Raw genomic sequence first — 24,062 nt, 5'->3', positions numbered from 1 at the left:
ATTGTATAGTTATACAATAAATAAGCGTTATATACTGACTGTATATTGTTGTCACTAATAAACGGTGCACAACCGTTGTAATTAATTAATTATCCATATCCAATTATTCATATTTTTTTTATTTATAGTCCCTTAAATCCTTTTCCAGTTCATTTTGTGTAACGTATTTGTCTATTTCACTTTAACATACATGTTGCCACATTTTTTATCTTTTACATTACTATATCTTATTTTAATTAATTACTTCTAATTTTTTAATTTAAAATGCATTTGTGTTCTCGGCCAAAGATAATGTTAGTTCTTGTTTTTAGATACTGGTAATAGATATAATCTGTGATTCTTAGTAAAGAAATGAGTTGTGAATATCGTCCAATGAAAATCATGATTAGACTTCAAGTGCTCTTGTTATTGGTCGTTTGTTATATCTTGACTAAAAATATCGTAATAGGAAACTAAAAAATTATCTAGAGTCAGTATGACAGACAGAACAGACATAATAGAATACCTGACTACCTACCTAATTTATTTGATAGTTCATTCACAACGTTTGTGACTAAATTATATTTTTTTATATTTTACAATGCTATGTTAAAAGTGCCTGTATGTTTAAAATTTGTTTTTATACATCTAAGGATTTGTCATAAATGCTATCGAGATGTCGAAAAATAAGATTGCGGCTAGAATAGACAGTCAAAGTGTCGAAGTTAAAACTAAAGTGAGTACAACAAAATTTCTAATTTCTTTAGCAATAATACGATAGGCACGCAATTCTGCTAACCTAATTTGTATTAATAACATTATTATTTCATTCTGACGTTGCATGTTTTTAAAATTTGTCTGGTAGTTGTTTTAAGTTTTATGATAATTTACTAAAATACGTGTTCTACTATCTGCATTGTTAATAGTGCAACTAAAAAGTTATATATGTACTATAAGTAAGTATCACTTTCATATTTAATATAGATATATTAAATATGAAACGTATAGATATACGTTTTCTTATAAAGTGATCCAACTAATGATCAAATCTAATTATCCATTATACTTATTTGGAAACCTATAACCCATGTTAATCTATTGTTAAAAATTACTAATTAATGTTTGATTTGTTTTATTACCTACCAACCATACAGTACAGGTCATATTAAAATAACTTTTTATATAATAACTTTCTTTATACCATTCTATTGCAATGAAAACTTTGCCTATTGGTGAATTTAAGATTACTTTCCAGGTTGGCACAGGCTCTTTAAAAAATAGTGCTTATGTACTTTTAATATGCCATTGTACATATCTATTAACTTCACTCAAATACTGGAGTGTTCTCAGCCCACCCGCTTATCCTTTAAATACACCTGTGATTCAGCCTCATTTGTGGAATACAGCTTCAATTTAAAGGATATATTTTTTTATATTCTAGTTTGTTCTATGTGCACCAGAAATTGAAACCAAACAAACATTGCTTCATATATTTTTTGTTTAAATTTCAAGAAATATCACCAAAGTTCAAGAAATATTTATATTATCTTACCATTGCTTCAACTTTATTGAAATGTTCACATAAATTTGTGCTTATATTTGAATTTCTTATTGTAAGTATTTAGAATAATTATAAAATAAGACATCTCTAAATTTTTTTATCGTATTTGTTATTCTAAAGTTTAAGATTTATGGCTTGTGTCCATTCCTACATATCCTGAAGAAGATATAACAAATTTACCTTCCTAAAATATGGGAAAATAATTTCTTTATAAAATATGTATATGTGGCTTAGTTCCTTTGTCTTTTCCATTACAGATTAATTAATACTACTACTAGTATAGGATACATTTAGCAACTTAATAATAAATTTAAACTTGGTATCATTAACAGTAATGACTGATCTGATGGAAAATAATAAATATTACCTATAGATATGAAAAACACCATGGACTTACTAATATATAATGGACACCAGAGCCAACCCTCTGGTTTATAACCTCATAACTTTGTCCCTCATAAGATTGATTACATATTAATTATATTAACATTGATTTAGTAGTTTAGTTTTGAAATCAAAATAATTGATTTTGCCATAATTGAAGTCAGTTTTTTTTTTTAGGAAACATAATCTTAAATTTTAAATAGTAATATATTGATAATCTATGATATTGAGGCCTTCATAGATAATGTTAGATACCTGTTAAATATAAATATTTACATATTTCAAATACTATCAGATAGGAAAAGATATTAGACAGCTTATCTTTGTGTAAGGAGATTTGGAAGGTGTTCAGTTTTTAACGGCCTTAATAGAAAAACAAACCAACTTCAAAAAAGGAGAAGTTGCTTAATTTGTTTGTTATTTTATGTTTGTTAAACAAAAATGATGATTTAAAAGTGCTTGTAAACAAGTCTATTTGAATAAAGATGATTTGAATTTGATACTCTTGTCATTCATAAACTGATTTGGAATTTTGTTTATCGGGAAGGATATACTTTGAGATTGGTCCCATAGAAATGTTATCAAATCTGGTTCAGTAGTTTAGTTTTTACATAAAAATAAATTAGAGAAGGAGGGGGGGGGGGGCAGTGACACACAGACACTAGTTCTGGTTACTAGCAATATACCTTGGCAAGTCTATCTTATGTAATACCTCCTGAAAACTAGTGAATTCCTGGTGAATTCCCCATGATGGGTACTTAACCTGACTTTCCCATTGTATCATACTTCATTGGTGCTGTGCCTTTGTAATAGTTAATCTTTTACGCATAAAAAATATTTCATCATCATCATATCAGCTGTTAATGGACCACTGCTTTACATAGGCCTCCCCATAAGTTTTTTTTATACAACTTAGAATGGCAAACAAGCTGACGGCCCACTTGATGGAACTGGATTGTAACCGTCGCATATAGACATGAGTAGTACCATGGACATAACAGAGTATACTGTTTCGCCCATGATATCCCCTATGCGTTGCCATTCCTCTGTACCCTGTAAATTCACGCCATATCCCACCCTTCAAACTGAAACACAGCCATTCAAACCCAACTGCTTTACAGTTGTTGAAACACGAATGGGACAGAAGTGGGAGATTTTCCAGTAATTGCCACACTTAGAAGGTGGGTTGGTAACCGTAGCGCTAGACTTTGGTGTTGTTTAAAGAGGGACGCTGCTGGCCATCCATTCATATCGCCACACATATATATTTATTGCAGGGATTCAATGGATGCAAGTGGCTCAGGACTGTTCTTTATTGCAGTCTATAGGGGAGGCTTATGCCCAGCAGTGGACGGATAATGGCTGAAATGATAATAATTATATTTTTATTTAAATGTACTATGTCTAAAATTACATGGTTATTAAAAAGCTTGTACATGATCGACTAACAGAATGCACATTTGTCATTCGAGTAACCATTTAGTGTGTAATAGGCTTTATTCAACAAGTGTTTTTTAATAACAGTTTTAAATGTATTAAAAGGTAGATCCAAAATATCCTTTCGGTATCTTATTATGAAAAACGTTTTACAGTTTGATGCCGAATTCCGACGTTTCTCGCTAAGTCGGACAGAGAAGCTGAAGTACGAAGACTTCAAAGGTCTGATAGAGAAACTGCACAGGCTACACGATGTGGCGTTCCTCATCTCGTACACGGACCCTCGGGACGGGGACCTGCTTCCGATCAACAATGATGACAACCTGGCTCGAGCACTCCTCACAGCCAGACCGTTACTCCGGGTCATAATACAAAGAAAGGGTGAGTGTTTAATCTATTTATTTATTTATACTTTATTATACACAAAAAAAAAATTACAATCATATAATTTATATTAAATAAAGATGTACAACTGGCCAGACCCTGAGTGAAAAGAAGCCTTAATTACCAGCGGTAATATTTTTTTTTTAATAATTTGTGCTATTTTTTAAAAGTAGAAACTCTTAATGGGTGATAATGACATAGTAACCCCTAAGGATATACGCTGGCTGCGTACCGGTGAAGAATGATAGGTGAGGATGAAAAAGTAAGCCTGTTAGCCCATCGTGACGAATTCACATGGTATTAAGCGCTGTAGTTTCCAGGGAGACCGCGAAGAGGTCGACCTGGAACATTGCATTGCCAAGGACATTGCGAGCAATTGGGTTGCTAGTCCCCATTTGTTTTGGGTTGAAAATTTGTATGGAATTTCGTCTACTTAGAAGTTGGATACATGAAATTTTAAGTTTAAAATTATGGTTTGAAACAAAATCCTCGAGAAATCGAATACCATACGCAAGCGTAATCGCGGCCAAAAGCTACTTTTCTTATATAATCTATACAGGTTAATGTTCACAATTTGAAATTACGTCGTTGAATTAATATGCGCAGTGCACTGCGCCTGCGCCGATTACGATTTCGTGTCCCTTGATGCCCATAAAATAATTTGAATGATACCTATTGATACGCTTTCTATGGTAGCGAACATTATTATATTCTGGCTTCACTTTGGGATACGACGCAGTTTGTTCAGTATCTTCGCAGCAGATAGTAACCATAGACGTAATTGGGGGGGGGGGGGAGATTGTCTGGTGCCCAGCAATGCATTTGAGGTCGTCACTCCATCTAGTGGGGGGGGGGCGTCCTACACTACATTTGCCCGTACGGGGTCACCACTCAAGAACTTTCTTCCCCATCCGATTAATTTAAAACTCATTAGTAAATACACTGGTTGAAATAGTTTATTGTTGTGTTGACCTCGGACGCAAGCAATTGTTTGGGTCGCTGTTGTCCAATTAACAATTTAAGATGTCAAGATAAACAGTCGATTGTTTCAAATGTTACGTAGGCCGCAGACTCCGTGTACCCAACGACATTGGCGTTACTTAAAATTATTTACCAGATGGCATTTGCTTTCTTAACAAAACTAAATACGCAGCTTCTGGGGAGTAAGGGATGTTAGGAATGGGGTCCAACTGCCCTCTTTCTAACAATATACCCTTTCAGGTCGATCTCCACGCGGTTTCTCCTAAAAACTATCGTGGTTATTTCTAATGGAATTTGTCACGATAGGCTACCTGATCTGAGGGCCTACCACGAAATATTTTCGGAAATTTCGGGGATGAACGAAATAGAAATTGGATGTTAAAATTACATAATACATGCCGTTTAAAAATATTAAAATATCGTTCCTCTGGACTATTAGGATAGGATTTATGATGAATGAAACGTTAAGCTACATTTACTGGGTCGATTTAGGTACGAACAAAAACACGAAATTGAGCCCGAAAATTCGGAATTTTATTTCATGGTAGGCCCCCTACTTTCATTCTCACCTATCATGCCTCAATGGTGCCCCGCCAGCGTATACCGTAGTGCAAGCGGGTTTTCATTATTTCATTATTATCTGTTAACAAAAATACACATTTCACACATGTCTGCTCATAGGGTCGAAAACCCTTCTTGCAGCCGTGTGGTCCCGGCATAGAATGGACTATCCATTCCTTTCCCATAGATATCGTAAAGCGACTAACCGAACTTAATAATCGAAGGTGGGCAACAGCGTCCCTCTTAAAACAATCACCAAAGTCTGCGGTTGCCAATTCGCCTGCCAAGCGTGGCAACTACTAGTAAAACTCTCCTTATAGGGAAGGCTTATGTTCAGCAGTGAATATTTAATAGCTGAAATGATGATGATGATGATTTGCTTTGGAACAAACCGTTTTTTTTTAGTAATAAATAATCTCAAAATGTATATAAAACTAACACGGAAGTAAACCCTGACGTTTACAAAAATAATTGTGAAAATTGGTTCTGTTTTAGCCACGTAACTCTCTGACAGCTATAAAACAACTTTAGACTAAATGAGAACCCTTCTTGTAACTTAAAAAACTCAAATACCTACCACATTTATAATGAACAAAAAGAGACACTGATCACACAGATGTGCCGTATTCCAAGGTGTTAAAGTTCACGTTTGAATGACAATACACATGTCCACTGTCGTGTGACGCATTTCTAATTAGTGCTACCTACATTATTCACATTGTGATTATGTCGGCCATTATGAATTTATGTATAAATATGTACAAATAAAATTACTCTATAGTTTTGTCCGTACTTTACCCGTTATTTCCTGTTCTTTTTTTAATGGATAATAGTGGAATGGTAACCCTGCCTGCACTATCGGTATACGCTGTTAGGGCACCAGTAAGGGATGATAAGAAATTCAACACTGTGGTTTCCAGAAGGGGCAATGTGGAGGTCGACCTGACAGAGTATATTGTTAGCAATGGGACTGGTAATCCACATTACTAACAATCCCTTTCCCCCTGTTCTGGATCCCAAGAAAAAAAATTATATTATTACCCCCCGGGGGGGGGGGGGCTTAAGGAAAACATACCAACCCTAGTAATAACATCCAGACTTACCCCTCTTAAGAGTACGCATTAAGAAGCTCTGAGTAAAACCTTCCGAACTAAACCAAGCTCCCAAAACCATAATCTTAATAAATAATTTTTACTCAAGTAAATTTAATAATAAGCATTTTTGAAACGTAATTTTTTTACGAATCTACCGCCCAGTTCGGAAAGCAATTTTAGCTGGAAAGAACGGGCAAGAAACACAGCTGTTGTTTTCATCAAATAAAATTTACAACAAAAAATATCGATTCAGTAATTTAAATTTTAGAACTGGCTTTGTTACTTTTGGCTTTTTGAATTGAATATATATATATATATATATATATATATATATATATATATATATATATATATATATATATATATATATATATATATATATATTCTCCTATTCAATTATATTTTATTAAGCTTATCAGAGAAATACTTTGTACAAAAGTCGTTCACTTGTGCACGCCTGTTCCATTAATGTTTCTACTGTGAAGCAGTTGTGTGTGCATGGCTGTGTTTCGGTTTGAAGGGTGGGATATGGTAGTGAATTTACAGGGTACAGAGAAATAACACCTGAGTCCTCACGAATGTCAACGCATGGGGAATATCATGGGCGAAACAGTATACTCTGTTAAGTCCACGGTACTGCTCGTGTCTATACGCAACGGTTACCACTTTTCATAAGGTGAACCGTCAACTTTTTTTGCCGTTCTAAGTTGCATAAAAAAAAGCTCTATTATTTATTATACACATTAGAACTGAAAACAATGGCTGTATAGGCTTAGTCCTTTTGCCTTCCTTATGTATAGGAAAAATGGCACCAAAAAAAAGCTCTTTGGTCAGTTTTGAAAATCGAACCCAAACAAAACCCGGTATAGTGTCATCCTTTATTAATGGCGTGTTTCTATTGTTTAACGTTCACACGCCAATCCATGGCCGTGACACGAGACTAGCACAAATAGAATACATACAACTCATACATACATACGTCTACAAGTTATAAGCTTCTATTACCTTATTGGCCGCTGGGTCCTAGCATAGAATAGGCCACCCCTTTTTTTCCGTAGATGTCGTAAGAGATAACTAAGGGAAGGCGAGGTATGGGCAGCAACGTCCCCTTAAAACATCTCTAAAGCCTAACTGCGGTTGCCAATACCTGCCTGCCAAACGTGGCAACTATTGGCAAACCCCCGTAATGGCTGATATAATAATTACCTTATTAACAACGTGTTATTACTAAGTACACACAAACAAACAGAAAATAATAGTTTTATGAACATTATTATATCATCCGTTAATTGTCCACTGCTAGACATAAGCCTGTGAAAGTGAGTTTTGCAAGTGTAGTTGCAGCGCCTGGCAGGATATGTAGCTCTTATCCGAGTTTATAGGAGTATTTTTGAATCATTATAAATTTGTTATATATTTATTTAACACTTTATTGCATCAATACGAGTATAACAGTCGATTGCTTGGGTACCTCTGTCCCATTCGTGTTTCTACCATGAAGCAGTTGTGCTTGCATGGCCGTGTTTCGGTTTGAAGGGTGGGACTTGGCGTGAATTTACTGGGTACTGAGTCCTCAGGAATGGCAACGCATGGGGGGTATCATGGGCGAAACAGTATACTGTTATGTCCATGGTACTGCTCATGTCTATAGGCGACGGTTACCACTTTCCATCAGGTGGACCGTCAGCTTGTTTGCCATTCTAAGTTGTATAAAAAAAATTAAATATACGATAATTTTGATGCTATTGGACATATTAAATTATTTTTGCCATTATATTGTATAGATATATATCATACTGGTTAGAGAGTAGGATGCCTCAGAAATATGAGGAGTATGTGCTATGGGTGCCACAGTGTATTCTATCCTAGTGCTAGAGTCTAGGTGCTGTCTATAGGCGACGGCTGCCATTTTCTATCAGGTGGAATTTTAAATTATTTGTCATTCCATATTGCGTAAAATATTTAAATCGCTTCCGCTTGTAACTTGACGCTGTACGCGTCACATGTGATCAACCTGCAGTCACGCATCGCTCATTTCCATTGATCCGATTCAGTTTACTAACGTCATTATCTAAAGCTAGTACCGAGTAAGGTTCCTCTATGACGTGTAACCACGTTATATTACACGTTGATTTAGTCTTAATAACTCATGTTATTAGATTAAATTATATGTCCTGTATAGTTAATTGAAGTATATTTTAATTACTTCATTTGTAGTATTTTATATATTAATTAAATTTAATTACATTTAATTAAAAGCAAAATCATTAGCATCCTTTACTAATCTTTCTTTTTGTTCTACCTGTGAACCTGACCATTTTTCCCTAAATGTATATTTACAAGAATTTTTCATGTATTTTTCCGTGTGGTTCCAGTATAGAATGGACCACCTCTTCCTTTCCCATGGATGTTTTCAGAGGCGACTAAAAGCACTTATGGGTAACAGCGTCTCTCTTAAAATCACCAAAAGCCTAACTGCGATTTCCAATGTGCCTGCCAAACGTGGCAACTACGGACAAAACCCCCAATGGGAAGAGGCCTATATTCAGCAGTAGATAATGGCTGATATAATGATGATAATGATGTGTTTTTTTTTTTTATTACATTAATTTTTTTATTACATTTTTTTATAATAATACGACTTTGATCTTAAACAAATTAGTTTAATTAGCTTTTACCTTAATTACCTTTTACAGTTGATAAAAGTAGAATTTAAAACGGATATAAAGCCAGTTGTTTTTAAAATCGCACACCGCTTTTAACTTGACTACAATTCACGTGTGATCAACCTGCTGTCACGCACCGTTAAGTTCTATTGATGCGTTTCAGCTTATTTACTGGTAACGTCATTATCTAGAGTACTGTAAGATTACACCTATGGTAGTAAATATAAGTGGAAGCGATTTATAATTTATAAATACCAGATACACCTTATAAATTATTGTGCCAATGTATGCCCATAAGATTACATAATGCTTTTGGCCATAGCAAAATATCAGTATTTTGCTCTTGATGCAAAGTTATAAACTGAGTTGTGACCATTTTGTATTACTATGGCACACGCACAAAAGGAAAAAAATATGTGTTTTTCTATTTTCTGTATATCTACGTCTTTGTTATTTGTATGCTGTAAATAATGCAAATAAATTATATATCTATCTAATGCTTTACAAAATGGTGTAATAACAAACACACTTTCACTATTATAACATATTATTAAGATATTATTGTAAGTCAGATCTTTGACGCTTCTATTCATTTTTTTTGTTAAACGAAGTACCATTACATTTGTATTGATCGTAAGAAAAATATTACTATTTTAGTTGAAACAAATAACTGTGGCAATAACTGTTAAAATTTTACGAAAATTAATTTATGTTGCATATTTGTAAACCGGTTTTCTTTGACATTGTCACATCTTCAAAAAAATCGCTTCTTTCTCTTGACTTGACACCCACACGTCATGTGCGATTGATTGTTCTATGATGCACTGTTTGTATTGTATGGTCAGTGATGCATTACTCTGTAATGTGGGTAGAATACATCAGTAGAATCATTATTAGAATACGTTTTTTAAAAGGAACTGTTTCTCAGTATACTTGTAATTTTATTTTATATGTATGTCTAGCGGCCCGTCCCGGCTTCGCACGAGTGGATATTTTTACTACATTTTACATTTTTATCTGATCCTACCTAATCAAATTGACTATATTTTTTTTTAATATTTTTAATTTATATTTATTTGGACAAGGATTTAAACAGAAGTATGAATAACATGGTGTAATTTTGGTCGGTATTTTTATCAATTTTTAAAATGTAAAAAGTGGTTATTGTGACATAACGATATTAGTTGGACATATAGTATCGCGAAGTTTTATGTAGTTATTGATATTTTCTTCAATATTGTAAAACATACTTTTGTTCTATCACCAATAGTTTCCGCAGCGCACGCAAAGAAAGATATTTTATAGCATTTTTTACACCTTGACTTACGTTACTAAAGTTTTAGTAAAGATCCCTAATCTTTTCTAACAATAAATATATGCCTATGTTACTCAGGGTGAATGTAGCTCTCTAATGGTGAAAGAATTTTTGAAATCGGCAAAGTAGTTTTTGAGTTTATGAATTACAAACATACATACACACAAGAATACAAATCTTTCCTCTTTATAATATTAGTGTAGATCATGGTTTATCTATGTTTAATAGTGGACAGACAATGGCTAAAATGTTGATGCTGTTTCGCGATATCTGCATCTATCCTGAACCGATTTGAAATTGTCTCGCTTTTCTCGAAGCATTTGTATGGAGACACTCTATCTTTATTATCTAAGGGATAAGGTGTTTTTTTTAAATGGATGATAATGGAATGGTAACTCCACCCGCGCTATCGGTATACACCGGCGGGGCACCAGTGAAGAATGACAGATGAGGATGAAGTAGGTCAGTTAGCCCATCGTAATGAATTCAATAAGAATTGTTCACGATGGTTTCCAGGGGGAACCACGTGGAGGTCGACCTAATAAGGTATATACCTTATTAGGTTTATGCTAGCAATGGGGCTGTCAAACTCCATTGCTAACAATCCTTTTCCCCCTGGGATAAGGTGTTATGGTTAAGGATTACAGTTGTCGATGCCTTATTTTGCAGAGTAAAATGTATTACTTTTTTTTTGGGATTTCAAAGTCTAACATATGACACCGCAACGCCTAGTTTTTTTTTAATGGATAATGGAATGGTAACCCCGTCTACACTATCGGTATACGCTGGCGGGGCACCAGTGTGGGATGATAGATAAGCATGAAAGCAGGTCAGATAGCCCATCGTGACGAGTGCGACAAGTATTAATCACAATGGTTTCCAGGGGGAACCACGTAGAGTTCGACCTGACAGGGCTTGTTAGCAACGGGGGCATCAGGGGGTCTATCATGAAATATTTTCCCAAATTTCAGGGACGAACGAAACAGAAATTTGATGTTAAAATTACATAAAACATGTCGTTTAAAATTATTAAAAATGTTAAAATATCGTTCCTCTGGACTATTAGGATAGGATTTATGATGAACGAAATGTTAAGCTCCATTTACTAGGTCGATTTAGATACGAACAAAAACACGAAATTGAGCCCGAAAATTCGTAATTTCATTTCATGGTAGACCACCAGTCCCCCATTACTAACAGTCCCCTTCCCCACCCGGAACGCCTAGTAGGCTATTTCGAAATAACTCAGCTGTACCTATTAGTAGAAATAGTATTATAAAGTAATGCAAGCATTCTATTGTGTGGTCCCAATACAACCATAAATAGCGAATGAATTACGTGCCATTCCATACAAAAACAGTAAGCTTGTGACCTACACAATGTAGTACTAGATTGTCCATATAGGCAATGTAGGCAATTTACATTTATTTTTATTTTATTTTATTTATTAGGCGCACATAACAGAAGTTTACAAATACAAACTTAAATTATAACATGCAAGTACATTAATGTATTGATCAGGTAAACTTGTCACAACATGTGCACACAGCATGATCCAATAATAAATGCGACTGCAACAAAGCCATTCAGTTGCAACTATTAGTGAAAAAATTAATCATAAAAACGACGGTTTACTGAATTTTTTTTTATAGTATAATTAAACAATCTAACCGACTCTAATTGTGACAAAAACAATTTTGTTTTAAAAACTAAACAAATGAACCGATTTTGAAAAAATATCTATTAGTATCTATAACTGTAAAAAATATTTTTCCAAATCGGTTTATAACTGATGGAGTTATGAGGTAACAACCATAAAAAAATACAAACGAATTGCGAACCTCCTTCTTCTGGAAGTCGGTTGAAAATCATTTAATTTTAATAATTTTTTTTTAACATTAAATTGCAATAAATATTCTTTTTTAATTTATTTATTACATTGATAAAATTTACTCGAGTTTTTTATATCCATTCGTTTTTTATTTATTTATTTAAGTCAAACAGATATAACAATATGTAATTACACGGTTAAATAGTAATTTAAAAGACGTTAAAGTTTGCACAAATGTATAATGCAAGTGAAGGAAACAGGCAAAATTAAACAATACCATTGAAAACTACAGCAACATTGTCAATAATTTTTAACAAATTTGTTAAGTGAATTATTGTGAAAAATAAATTATGAGTTAACTGAAATAGAAATCTTAGCTTAATTTTTCTTCTGAGATACTGATTTTTATTTTTATATTATTTCAGCCGTTAACTGCTGGACATAAGCCTTCCCCATAAGGGGAGTTTTGCCAGTAATTGCCACGCTTGGCAGGCGGGTTGGCAACCGCAGTTAGACTTTTAGAGATGTTTTTAAAGTGACGCTGCTGCCCATCCTTAGCTTCCCCTTAGTCGGCTCTTACGACACCCACGGGAAAGGAAGGCGTGGCCTATTCTATGGCGGGACCACACGGCAAACAGATACTGATTACTAATTAGTAATGTTCGTATTTATTATTTTTACAGGTGACAGCCTGGAGGAGTTGAATGGCTACGGTACCATGCGTCCGCGAAATATTATATCGTCTATACTAAGTGGGACGCCCGCCAAAAACAAGGGGCTCGCTATATCAAACCCGCACGACTTTAGAATGGTAAGCATATAATTTCTTATATGTATAAATGGCGACCATTACCACTTTCCATCAGTTGAACCGTCAGCTTTTTGTCTTTGTAAAAATTAAAAAAAAAAATTCTTTAGATTTTTTTGCAATTGAGTCGTCAGTTTATTCTAAGCCATTCTAAGGATTACAAAGAAAAAAAATGTTTTTATTATTTTCTTTATTTTTTGATGTGGTCACACTGTAAAGTTTTTTTTTTTCAGGTATCAGCTATTATAGACGTAGATATAGTACCGGAGACGTGCAGAAGAGTGAAGCTGTTAAAACACGGCTCGGACAGACCGTTAGGATTTTTCATAAGGTAAACTATAATGGTTATTGGCCGCGTGGTCCCAGCATAGTCCAGGCCACCCCATCCTTTCCCGTGGATGTCGGAAGAGGCGACTAAGGAAGGGTGACGGATGGACAGCAGCGTCCCTCTTAAAATATCTTTAAAGCCTAACTGCGGTTGCCAATCCGCCTGCCAAGCGTGGCAACTACTGGCAACCCCGAAAATATTTTTAATGCATCTGTCTTTTAAATGGCATTCAGTGAGTAGTTATGACTCCACTCTCATAACTAGAGTCAGTGGAGTTCACAGACATCTCCACTATTTATATATTTTTTAATTGGTGATAATGAAATGGTAACCCCACCTGCGCTATCGGTATACGCTGGCAGGGTACCTGTAAAGAATGATAGGTGAGGATGGAAGCAAGTCGTGACGAATTTAACAATAATTAACCACGATTTTTTCTAAGGGGAACCCCGTGAAGGTCTACCCAATAAGGTATATTGCTAGCAATGGGGTTGCTAGTCCCCATTACTAACAATCCCTTCTTTCCCCCCATTATTTGTATTGATTGAATAGATCATGTGGGGTTTTTCAATCAAGAAAAAGCATCCTTTGTACGCAACAGTTCTTAAGATATTTAGCTGTTTCATATCATTATGAAATTATATTTGTCAATAAAAACGATGTAAATAATTATAGGTAATTTTTTTTAAACAACTTAGAATAGCAAACAAGCTGGCGGCCCACTTGATGGAATGTGGTAACTGTCGCCTGAACATGAGCAGTACCATGGACATAACAGAGTATACTGTTTCGCCCATGATACCCCACATACTTTGCCATTCCTGAGGACTCAGGTGTTATTCCTCTGTACCCTGTAAATTAAGCTATTGCTGTGTTTTCAAATTAATTTCTGTCTTATTTATTATTTAATAATTAAATTACAAATGTATTTATCTATTTATATTTAAAAGAGAGCTTAAAAAGGTTCTAATTAATAAATAAAAAATTGGCATACCTTTTATGTATGTTGAATGAACATTCTTGAATGTAATCGAGAGTGACCTCTGACTACCCCATTGCGAATGATATTTTTCATTTATTAATTTATATTAAAATATTAAATAGTTATTGATAATGGGCACACACAATTAGTTTAATTCATTTATTTATATTCTTTTTTTGTCGAGAATGTCGCGGCTGGCTTTTCGCATTTGGCCACCAACAGAATATCAGTATTTTGTCTTTTTGAGGGCAAAGCAATAAGCTTAGTTGAGACCTTTTTATGTTACTCTGGTACACTCACGAAAAATTTTCTTGTCTCTTTTATGTACTTTCTTTTTGTTTTGTTTTTTGTATATGTTTGGTTTTATTTCTTTTTTTAAGTATACAACCAATATCTAATTTTATTTGTGTGATGTATGTGATGCAAATAAATTATCAATCTATTTGATTAGACAGAGTTAATACCCTCGTTAGTTCCGTACTAATGTTATTACATTATGATTTTTTTTTATATTTCCCAGAGACGGCACGTCTGTACGCGTGACGCCGAATGGCGTAGAGCGTTCACCCGGTATATTCATATCAAGACTGGTGCCAGGCGGGCTGGCTGAGTCCACTGGTTTGTTAGGCGTCAACGACGAAGTACTGGAGGTCAACGGCATCGACGTCTCAAATAAAACACTCGATCAGGTGAGAAAGATTAATAATATTTATTAGGTGTCGAGTATGTCACACTTGACGTTTATAGGCGTCGAGTTTGTTGCTCTTGACCAACCAATTTTTCATACTTTTTATAGACGTCACTCCTTGCCCATGCTTTATAAATTTCGATTATATTATTTAGAAAACCCTCAATCGATGTACAATATTTCGAAAGTGTAGTAGTAAATACATGATTATATTTGGTCCTTCGAACCGGATTTATTACGCTCGACTTGTTATTTATAATCGTCGAGTTTGTCACGCTTGACGAACCAAGTTTGTTGTTTTTATTTTCAAACTACTAATTTGGTTTATTCTTCATACATATATGTGGCTATGTCCGACTCGGCAGGTGACAGACATGATGGTGGCGAACTCGTCGAACCTGATCATCACGGTGCGGCCGGCCAACCAGCGTGCGGGCGCCGCTGCCGCCGCCGCGCCCGCCGACACTGCCTCGCGCACCTCCGCCGCCTCGCACCACGACAGCGAGCCCGACGAGGACAGGTGAGCCCCTGCCGCCGTCAAAAGCGACACCGTCTCGCATCACGATAGCGAGCCCAACCAGGACAGGTGAACCCCCGTCGATGCTGAAACCGACGCCGCCTCCTGCCATCTGCCATCTCATCACCATGAAACTGCCATCCTACTCGCATATCCCAGAGATACACGTACATAGGCAGAAGCGTCATTATTCTAAATTTGTTTATATGTTATAACTATGCACACACACACTGATAAACACATTTATAATATTTCTTTCTTTTTCAGATTCGATCAAGACGAGCAAGATGAAATAGTCGACCTAACCGCGGTCACATTAGAGGAGCAACCGGAACCCTCCAATTTCTCTCACATTCCCACGAAGGATGACGGGCAAGTCCTCCACCTCTAGTATATAATAAATCGTTACAGACGATTTTATAGCCTAACATCAAGATTACAAGTGTCAAAATCGAATGAACATTCCATTTGTTATAAGTAACGGTGCAAAAATATATTTTCTTATTTAAAATTCGGTGACAATAAGTTTGAGATGCGCTCGCTTACATTCCATTCTATGCCTTATTTTTAACTTGCTAAGTGTCAAAATAGGTAAGTCACAATAAATGTGTATATAGATTATAGTACTTAAGTGCAATTAGGACATGATCACGGTAACGTTAGTGACATTTATTTTACTATGTGCAGAAAAGCATTTTTTTTTCATTTTTGTTTTTAAAGTCGGTCTACAATAAAAACTTATTTTCCCGAATTGTATTAGTTTATGATAAAGTGAAATTAAGAGATATAAATTTATTCATATAAGCCCTTATATATATTTTAGAAACTTGTGTCATGTCATTTTTTTAACTGCCGCTCGGTACAGGTAGTGTTCAACCGAGAAGAATGTGCTAGAAATACGGTTGTTACTCCTTTTAATGGGTATTAAATTTTATGTATGTAAGATGAGTAGCACAGAGACAAATCAATTTTTATTATTAGTTATTTTGTACTGATTATATAAATTAAAAAAGCGACGATTGACTAGATAAAAACATATCCACACTATTGAGAGATGTATTGAGAGTCGGCACTACCTATAAATAGCTGAACTATTGACAAGTGAAGAACTGCAGACTAATTTTCGACGCGATCGGATTGACACATTCAAATTGGAATCATCGAAACTACATCATATGGACGTTAAACGTAGTAAAAGAATGCCATAAAAATACTATGAGTGTATGCATTATGAAATAATAATAGAATGTCGTAGCAAACAAACTATTAAAAATGTACTTCCTTATTCGCAACGTGTCGTCTCCTTTTAATTTGAACGGATGATGTAAATATAATGATTTTGACGTGGAAAATAAAAGTGTAAGCAAAGCAAGACAAAAAATATTTGCGATCTTCCTTACACTTTCATGTTTTAATTATAATAGTGTCTCGTTCTATTATTGTCGTTGTACAAAAAGCTTCGTATAAAATCTATGTAGTATGTAAATATGAATTTGAAAATTTTACATTATATCTATAGGACAGAGAGTTAAAACTTTGAATGTTGCCTTACTTTATTGTGTTGATATCTAGGTGGTTGCATAGATTTAATTTTCAATTTCGTTATTATAAAGACAGTGCCGACTCTTAAATGACATAGTGTTTGCTTGCTCTGTAGTAACAGATGCAGTGGAAAAAAAAAACAAAGGATGAAGTAGAAAACAAATTGTTCTAATGTACGAACAATCATAGAACTTCGCCAAGTATTATGTACGTGGCGAATTCATAGCTTATGATACGTGTACTGATTACTATGCTTATAAATCAACCACCATATTGAAAAACTTTCTCATAATTTGGCGCCAAATATTAATGTTCAGATTTAATCTGGTCATGCAAAGAGAAGATATGTATGTATGCAAGTTGAGATTTTTTTAAATTCTTTGGCGCCAATTTTTTTTTTAATCTGCCATCAATCAGTCCAAGACCAGATATGACTGTATGCGATAATGTAGTTATTTATCTACGTAAATAAATCGTCAAAAAAAATGGATGTTTACGTCAACTGCCGAGCTCTGCCATGTTGAATTGCACTTAGCATTCGCACGTCGTTATAGCATGCTGTGGGTGTAATTTGACATTTTGAAGTTTATATATATTTAAATAAAACTATATTTGTGAGAGAAAAAAATAAAGCTCGTCTTTATTTAAATACACTTGTTTATTAGAAATACTTTTAATTCGTCACTTATGATTCAAATTTAGTTTCTTGGAGTCGAAGTAACTCAAAGTAATAACTGATATTTATTTATTTATTTAAATTTTTTTTTGCACCATAAACAAAAATATACAATGACAAGTAAATAATTCAAGTGAAATACAGTAACATAAATACAGATTGAAATGTACACAAAGGTACAAAAGGCGGTCTTATCGCTAGGGCAATCTTTTACAGACTTCCTGATAATCAAATATTTTGTGAAATACTTAAATTATGTTTTAGTAATTTTTTGTCTATGGTTTTAATCATCCACACCATACTATAATGCACAAAGTAATAACACTGGCGACTAATAAAACTTGCAGTATTCCATTTTTAAAGACACCCGTGCCTTGACACTCGGCTTTAGACACGCGCTAGCTGAGTAGCAATTGACTGGATAGTCGTGATAGTGAGATCTGATTCGGATTCTATGTAAGTCCTAATCAGTGCGCAGACGCAGAGAATGCAGGTTAATATCGCTCCTGCACATTCTATATTATTTGTGGTGAAAATACTACATCTTGACAAAATATAAAATAAAAATAATAATAAATAGGTCAAGAATTAGCATATGCCACAAATATATTATGGAATTGAGAACAGCCTTTTAAATAAGTAAATATAAATATAAAGTTCTTACACAAATAAACCATCAATACTGACTGTGAAATAATATTTATTTTTTAAAATTTTAAACCTCCAAAATAAGTTCTAATCATTTAGGTGTCAACAATACCGAAATCTAACAACACATGGTGTTTTTTTTATCTATGATAATGGAATAGTAACCCCACTCGCGCTGACGGTATACACTGCCTGGGCTCCAGTGAATAATGATAGATTAAAATTAAAAGGCAGGTTAGTTCAGCGTGGTAAATACACCTGAAATTCAGCACGATGGTTTCCAGGGAGGACCACGTGGAGGTCGAACTGACAAGGTATATTGCTAGCAATGGGACTGGTAGTTCGCATTACTTACAATCCTTCTCCCTCCCCCAGTCCTTCATAAAGTGGTTAGAGGCCTTGCGAGCGAATTCTTGTTCGATACTTCTCCATACTTGGTAATGTTGAGGTGCTAAGAAATGACCAAGAGACTTGAATTGATCAATAAAATTCGCAATTTTGTACGTTATTGTTACGGCATTATAGTCTAAATCCATTTTAATTTAATTTTCAATCAGATTTTAAAATTCAATCGGATTCCATTCTGATGTAATGCATTTAAATGTGGAGCTTTTAGTATTTTTTTTTATTTTTAATATTGCCTGCATTCTGTGTGTCTATGCTTTATTCGTAGCATTTTGTGATGTATATATAACACTGGGCCTAATTAGTGCCTTGCGGTACACCTTACAGTAATATTAAGTTTTCTTTATAGTATTTTTATTGGTTAATCATATAATTAAGAGTATTGGTTATGAATTTAGCGGCAAAGTATTTATATTATTGATTATAATCATTTAATGTTATGACTGTATGTATGCTGGCTCAGATGCGCGTCGAGTTCTATTATGAAAAAAAAAAGGTTTTTTTTTTTTCAACAATTTTTTTTTTTAGTTTTCTATATACCAGTTCGTCTATGCTTTGCTATTGCTTATTTTTGGATATTTTTAGAAATATAAACGTTCTATCTTTAAAACGTTTTATCTGAAAGTAATATAGAAAATAATTAACCTGTACCAGAAAGAGCCAGAGCTAATTGCCGTTACTAAATACATCACAATGTTTATAATTTAAATGGCGGGAAAATAAACTTACTCTGTTGTTTCTGTCAGTTGTCATCCAGTAGTATTAGGTAAAAAAAAAAAAAAACGAGCGAATGTACTCGTTCGTGAGACGCAGATCTGTAGTCAGCATTGGTTTTTTTTTTTTTTTTTATAAGATAACTGAGTTTACTTATACTTTAGAATAGTTTCTTTTATTAAATATATTTTAGTTGACATACTGGGAGATTAGTATAAGACATATCGTATGCAATATCAATTTAAAATAATATAAAATGCTCAGGTATTAATTTAATATTTGGATATCTTTATTAATTCATTATAATTATGGTCTACTTTAATAGAATTTAATGAGAATGTAACCAAGTCTTGTTAAAATTTTTAAATGAGCACTCACTAAATTAAATCGATAATAAATCGAGTCATTCAACCGATTAATCGATTTTTTAATTGTACTCGTATACAAATATGCTGATTATTTTTATTTATTAATTTTATTACATTTAAATGAAAATACCATCTGTTGACGTTCTATATTATATTTTTTGTTGTAATTCATTTGTTTTTAATTTTTTCTTACAACTATAATTACCAATTTATCTTAAAAGGTTCATTTTGAACAATCATTTATTAAATCATTCTATTGGGCATCAGCAGACTGTCTTATGATTGTGTCAATTATTCGTTTTGTTTACATTTTCATTAAATTCCATGGTAACGGACTACAGTAATTTATTACCCGTCCTCTGGTAGGATTTGAAGGTGTTACCCATATCGACGGTTAACTGCAAATGTCGAACATTGGCAAAATTAAACAAAGTAATATCAGAATATATCAACTAACTAATGTTGCTAAATAACTAAGAAAGCTAACTCGCTGATAATGTAGTTTTCTATAGGTGAATTTTTTAAAATCTAAGTAGTTTTTGTTTATATAAATTACAAACAAAAAACCAAATCTTTCCTCTTTATAATAATTAATTTTAATTACAAATACAAATAAAAGTAAAAAAGTTGGTTTTAACATCAATTCTCAATAGGAATGTTGATGTAACAATTATTTCTCTATCTAACATAGGAAAGGAGATAGGTAATTTGGGTCGTATACTCGTTTGCCACCATAGTAGTACAAAAAAAAAGTTAGCAGAAATGTGTACTGAAGATCAGGCTGTATGACTTAGTTCTTTTGCCTTTCGTATTGTGGATAAATTGATACCACAACTATTTTTTAAATGTCAGGAGCAATTTATGGTTAACCGTCGGAAATGTGTTTTCCGCATATTATATAAAATTAATTATGAATATAATACTAACACGAATAAATTGTTATATGTAATAATGGTTTTTTTCAAAACTGTTCAGTTTTTATCAAAAAACATGGCTACGTGACCGCGCTGTTTGTACAGAAGTTAAGTAAGTTATTAAAAATCTGATTTAGTCATATTTCGAATGTGAAATTTATAAAAGTTGTTCAATTTTATGAATCGTTCTTTTTTGGGTTTGTGTATAACTTTCACGATTAATCCTGTATTAATTCGTTCGTTAATCACAATTTTTTTTTTAATATATCACTATTTTTTCACGATATTTTTAAATCTTCAATTTTACTGTGGTTTTATTTTTTGATAATTGCTTTTATTAATCTAACTGTCCACTGCTGAACGTAGGCTCTCTCCTTAGAGAATTTTATCAGTAGTTGCCACGCTTGGCAAGCAATTTGGCGCAGTTAGGTTTTGGTGATGTTTTAAGAGAGACGCTGCTGCCCATTCTACTCGACCACTATTGATAATTGCTTATTGCTTCAATATTTTTTTTTTTAAATTTTACAGAATATAAAAAAAAAAATTAAATTAAGGTTGACAATTATAAGTATTTTTAATACTTATAATTGTCAACCTTTATCAAGAGTAAATTAATTATTAAATTATTAAATCTATAGTATTATTTTAAATTCGCTATCGTTCCTATCAATATTGTATAACGAGTCGATTAGAATCGATTATTATGTCAATTATAATCAAATTGTGTAACGCCTTCATATCGATTCGATCGTTAGTATCGATAGTATCAATAGACAATTCGTAATTTTGATAATTCTGGGTGAAAACTATCGATTATTAAGTAATGTAAGTACCAGCTTTGCTAGCCAATACATTTACTAGATACAAAATAATAAAGTACTTTAATAATTCTCGACTATTTTATATTAAAACTGAACATAAATCCACTATTTAATTTACTAAAATGAATTTAACATTACGTTATTGTTACGGTACAAATTTGGCTGTACTTCCATTGCATCATATGTCAATTTATAATAAAAAAAAAAAAACTAAGTATTGTAAAGACAAATTGCTTTATACACGAAGTTGATTGAAAAAATCATGTGCTAAATATGTTGGTATTTCTGGTTATATTTATACAATGTTATTATTATTTATATATTATTAGTATTTTTTTATTTCTATTATGTGTATTAATTGTTCATACATGTAATTCATTATACTTATGTACTTAATTTTTTTTTTTTTTACTATTATCACGCGCTGCCTTTAGTGTTATATTAAGTATAAATATATGTATGCGTATGTAGGGTGAAATTTAAATAATTTTTAGATAAATAAGTGGAACTGATGACTTTATTTGAAATTGGTGAAAAATGACGAAAATTTTAAAACTATACTCTCTTGACAGCTGGTTGCCGCCATTTTAGTATGGGAGATACAGAATTTTTCGTTGTTTTTCTCTTTATGAATGTCGGTTAGTTTTACTATGCTTATGATTTGAATTTCACATCGTGGAACTGATATTGACCGAGTTTTAGTTGATTTTGTCTCGAATAATTCAAAATAGGGTATTTAAAGTTCAAACAAAGTGTAACGAGATGGATATGACAAAGGGAAATCCAGCAGTAGTTCATTCACTGTGTTCTGTTAGCAATGTGTATTTATGAAAATGAAATAGCAACAGAAAATAATAGAATAATAATATAGTAGTCGGAAATAGCAACGCATAAGCATCACGTCTATGTATTGGCGACGGTTACCACTTTTAATTAAATGGCTCATTTAATGAAAAGTGGTAACCATGTTTATTATCGTGCTCAGCGTGTTTATTAAGTTTTAAAATAAAATTTTCCTCCAAAGCACTTATAAATTGTTTTATTAAAATGAAATTTGTACTTTCATATAAACCGCGCGGTCACGTGGTTTTTTTAATGGATAATAATAGATCGTTAGCCCCGCCTGCGCTAACGGTATACACTGGCGGGGCACCAGTGAAGGATGATAGGTGAGGATGAAAAGGCAAGTCAGTTAGCCCATCGTAACGAATTCAACAATAAATTAGTGACGATAGTTTCCTGAGGGAACCGCATGGAGGTCGACCTGATAGGGTATATTGATAGCAATAACCTCCCCATTACTAACAATCTTTTACCCCCCACCCCCGCGGTCACGTGGTTGTTCCAAGATAAAAATAACTTATTTTCTTACCCGATTTTTTTTTATAAAGCTAAGGTGGGAGTGATTTCTTATTGTTATATCCTTTCTCCTACACTCTCTAGTTTGTAAATGAAAATTACGTAATTACATACAAATTAAACTTTCATGCCGCTAAAATTGGTAAATTACGGGTATTTTGAGTAAAACTGTACTTAGATTAAGCCTAATTTATATTACGAAACATGTTTCGCGACGTTTCATCAACAGTTTCAAATGTAAACAACTAATCTTATATTATTGATAATAAAACTGTTGCGTATTAATATTAAATATAAAAAAAAGAAAGTATAAAGACATTTTCTGTATTACAAAAGACGGCCTTATCGTTAAAAATAATCTCTTGTAGATAAGCTGTAATGCATACATTTCGTAATTTCACTTCTATGTTTGCGCGCGATTGAATAGGAGTGTATATCTACACACCTATGTCACGTCTGTTAGCTATCAAGATGTTTAACTTGGCATTATTAAAGTTTGTTAAATAATAATTCATTCGTAATTAAATAAACATGAATTACAATAATTACTAATTAATTAAAATAATTAATTACTCTTATTTAATTACGATTAAATTATTACGAGACATTACATTCCGACATCATGCATCAATTAGGCTTTATCACAAACTCGGTTGAAGTATGTTAAATTAAATTCCTATACAATAATAAATGGAAAATTGTTGATTGGCTCAAATGAGATGGTCCAAGTGTAAACAATATTATACTCGTATTAGTCAAATATCATAGTTTAAGGGTTTTATTTACACTAAGCACCTGCGTTGTATGTAATGAAATATATTCTTATTTAAATTTGGAAATCTTTTTATTTGTTCCCTCCCCAAACATCCACATTCCATTTTTTTTTTATACAACTTAGAATGGCAAACAAGTTGACGGCCCACCTGATGAAAAGTGGTAACCGTCGCCTATAGACATGAGCAGTATCATGGGCATAACAGAATATACGAGGTCTGTCCGGAAAGTTCGTATAAAAGTGTTCTGGAATGCGAGAAAGAGGAGTGGGGAGGCCAGGTAAGCGCAGGACCCCTTCCTTATGTCCCTAACAATGCTTCAGTTC

General features: G+C 33.3%; 1 protein-coding gene across 1 annotated transcript; it reads left to right on the top strand.

Annotated features, from left to right (window-relative positions):
- The first annotated feature begins 494 nt into the window (after window positions 1-494).
- On the top strand, window positions 495-23,802 carry LOC113511034 (partitioning defective protein 6). The gene is made up of 7 exons (XM_026894600.3): window positions 495-715; window positions 3,517-3,742; window positions 12,877-13,004; window positions 13,235-13,332; window positions 14,832-15,000; window positions 15,365-15,519; window positions 15,784-23,802. Exons 1-7 carry the CDS (start codon window positions 656-658, stop codon window positions 15,905-15,907), a joined length of 960 nt encoding a protein of 319 aa, XP_026750401.1. The 5' UTR covers window positions 495-655; the 3' UTR covers window positions 15,908-23,802.
- Window positions 23,803-24,062: the final 260 nt, after the last annotated feature.

The sequence above is a fragment of the Galleria mellonella genome, unplaced genomic scaffold (assembly GCF_026898425.1).
Source record: "Galleria mellonella isolate WM207_F2 unplaced genomic scaffold, CSIRO_AGI_GalMel_v1 utg133, whole genome shotgun sequence".
In the NCBI taxonomy this organism is placed as follows: domain Eukaryota; kingdom Metazoa; phylum Arthropoda; class Insecta; order Lepidoptera; family Pyralidae; genus Galleria; species Galleria mellonella.
Note: the sequence above shows the minus strand (reverse complement) of the source record. Positions and strands in the feature narration are given on the sequence as shown.

What these genes read in the sequence shown, in the direction of transcription:
- LOC113511034 (XM_026894600.3), top strand. Translation starts at nt 656, where the DNA reads ATGTCGAAAAATAAGATTGCGGCTAGAATAGACAGTCAAAGTGTCGAA. An exon ending in GGTCATAATACAAAGAAAGG is followed by an intron (nt 3,743 to 12,876) that starts GTGAGTGTTTAA and finishes TTATTTTTACAG; the next exon opens with GTGACAGCCTGGAGGAGTTG. An exon ending in CCGTTAGGATTTTTCATAAG is followed by an intron (nt 13,333 to 14,831) that starts GTAAACTATAAT and finishes TATATTTCCCAG; the next exon opens with AGACGGCACGTCTGTACGCG.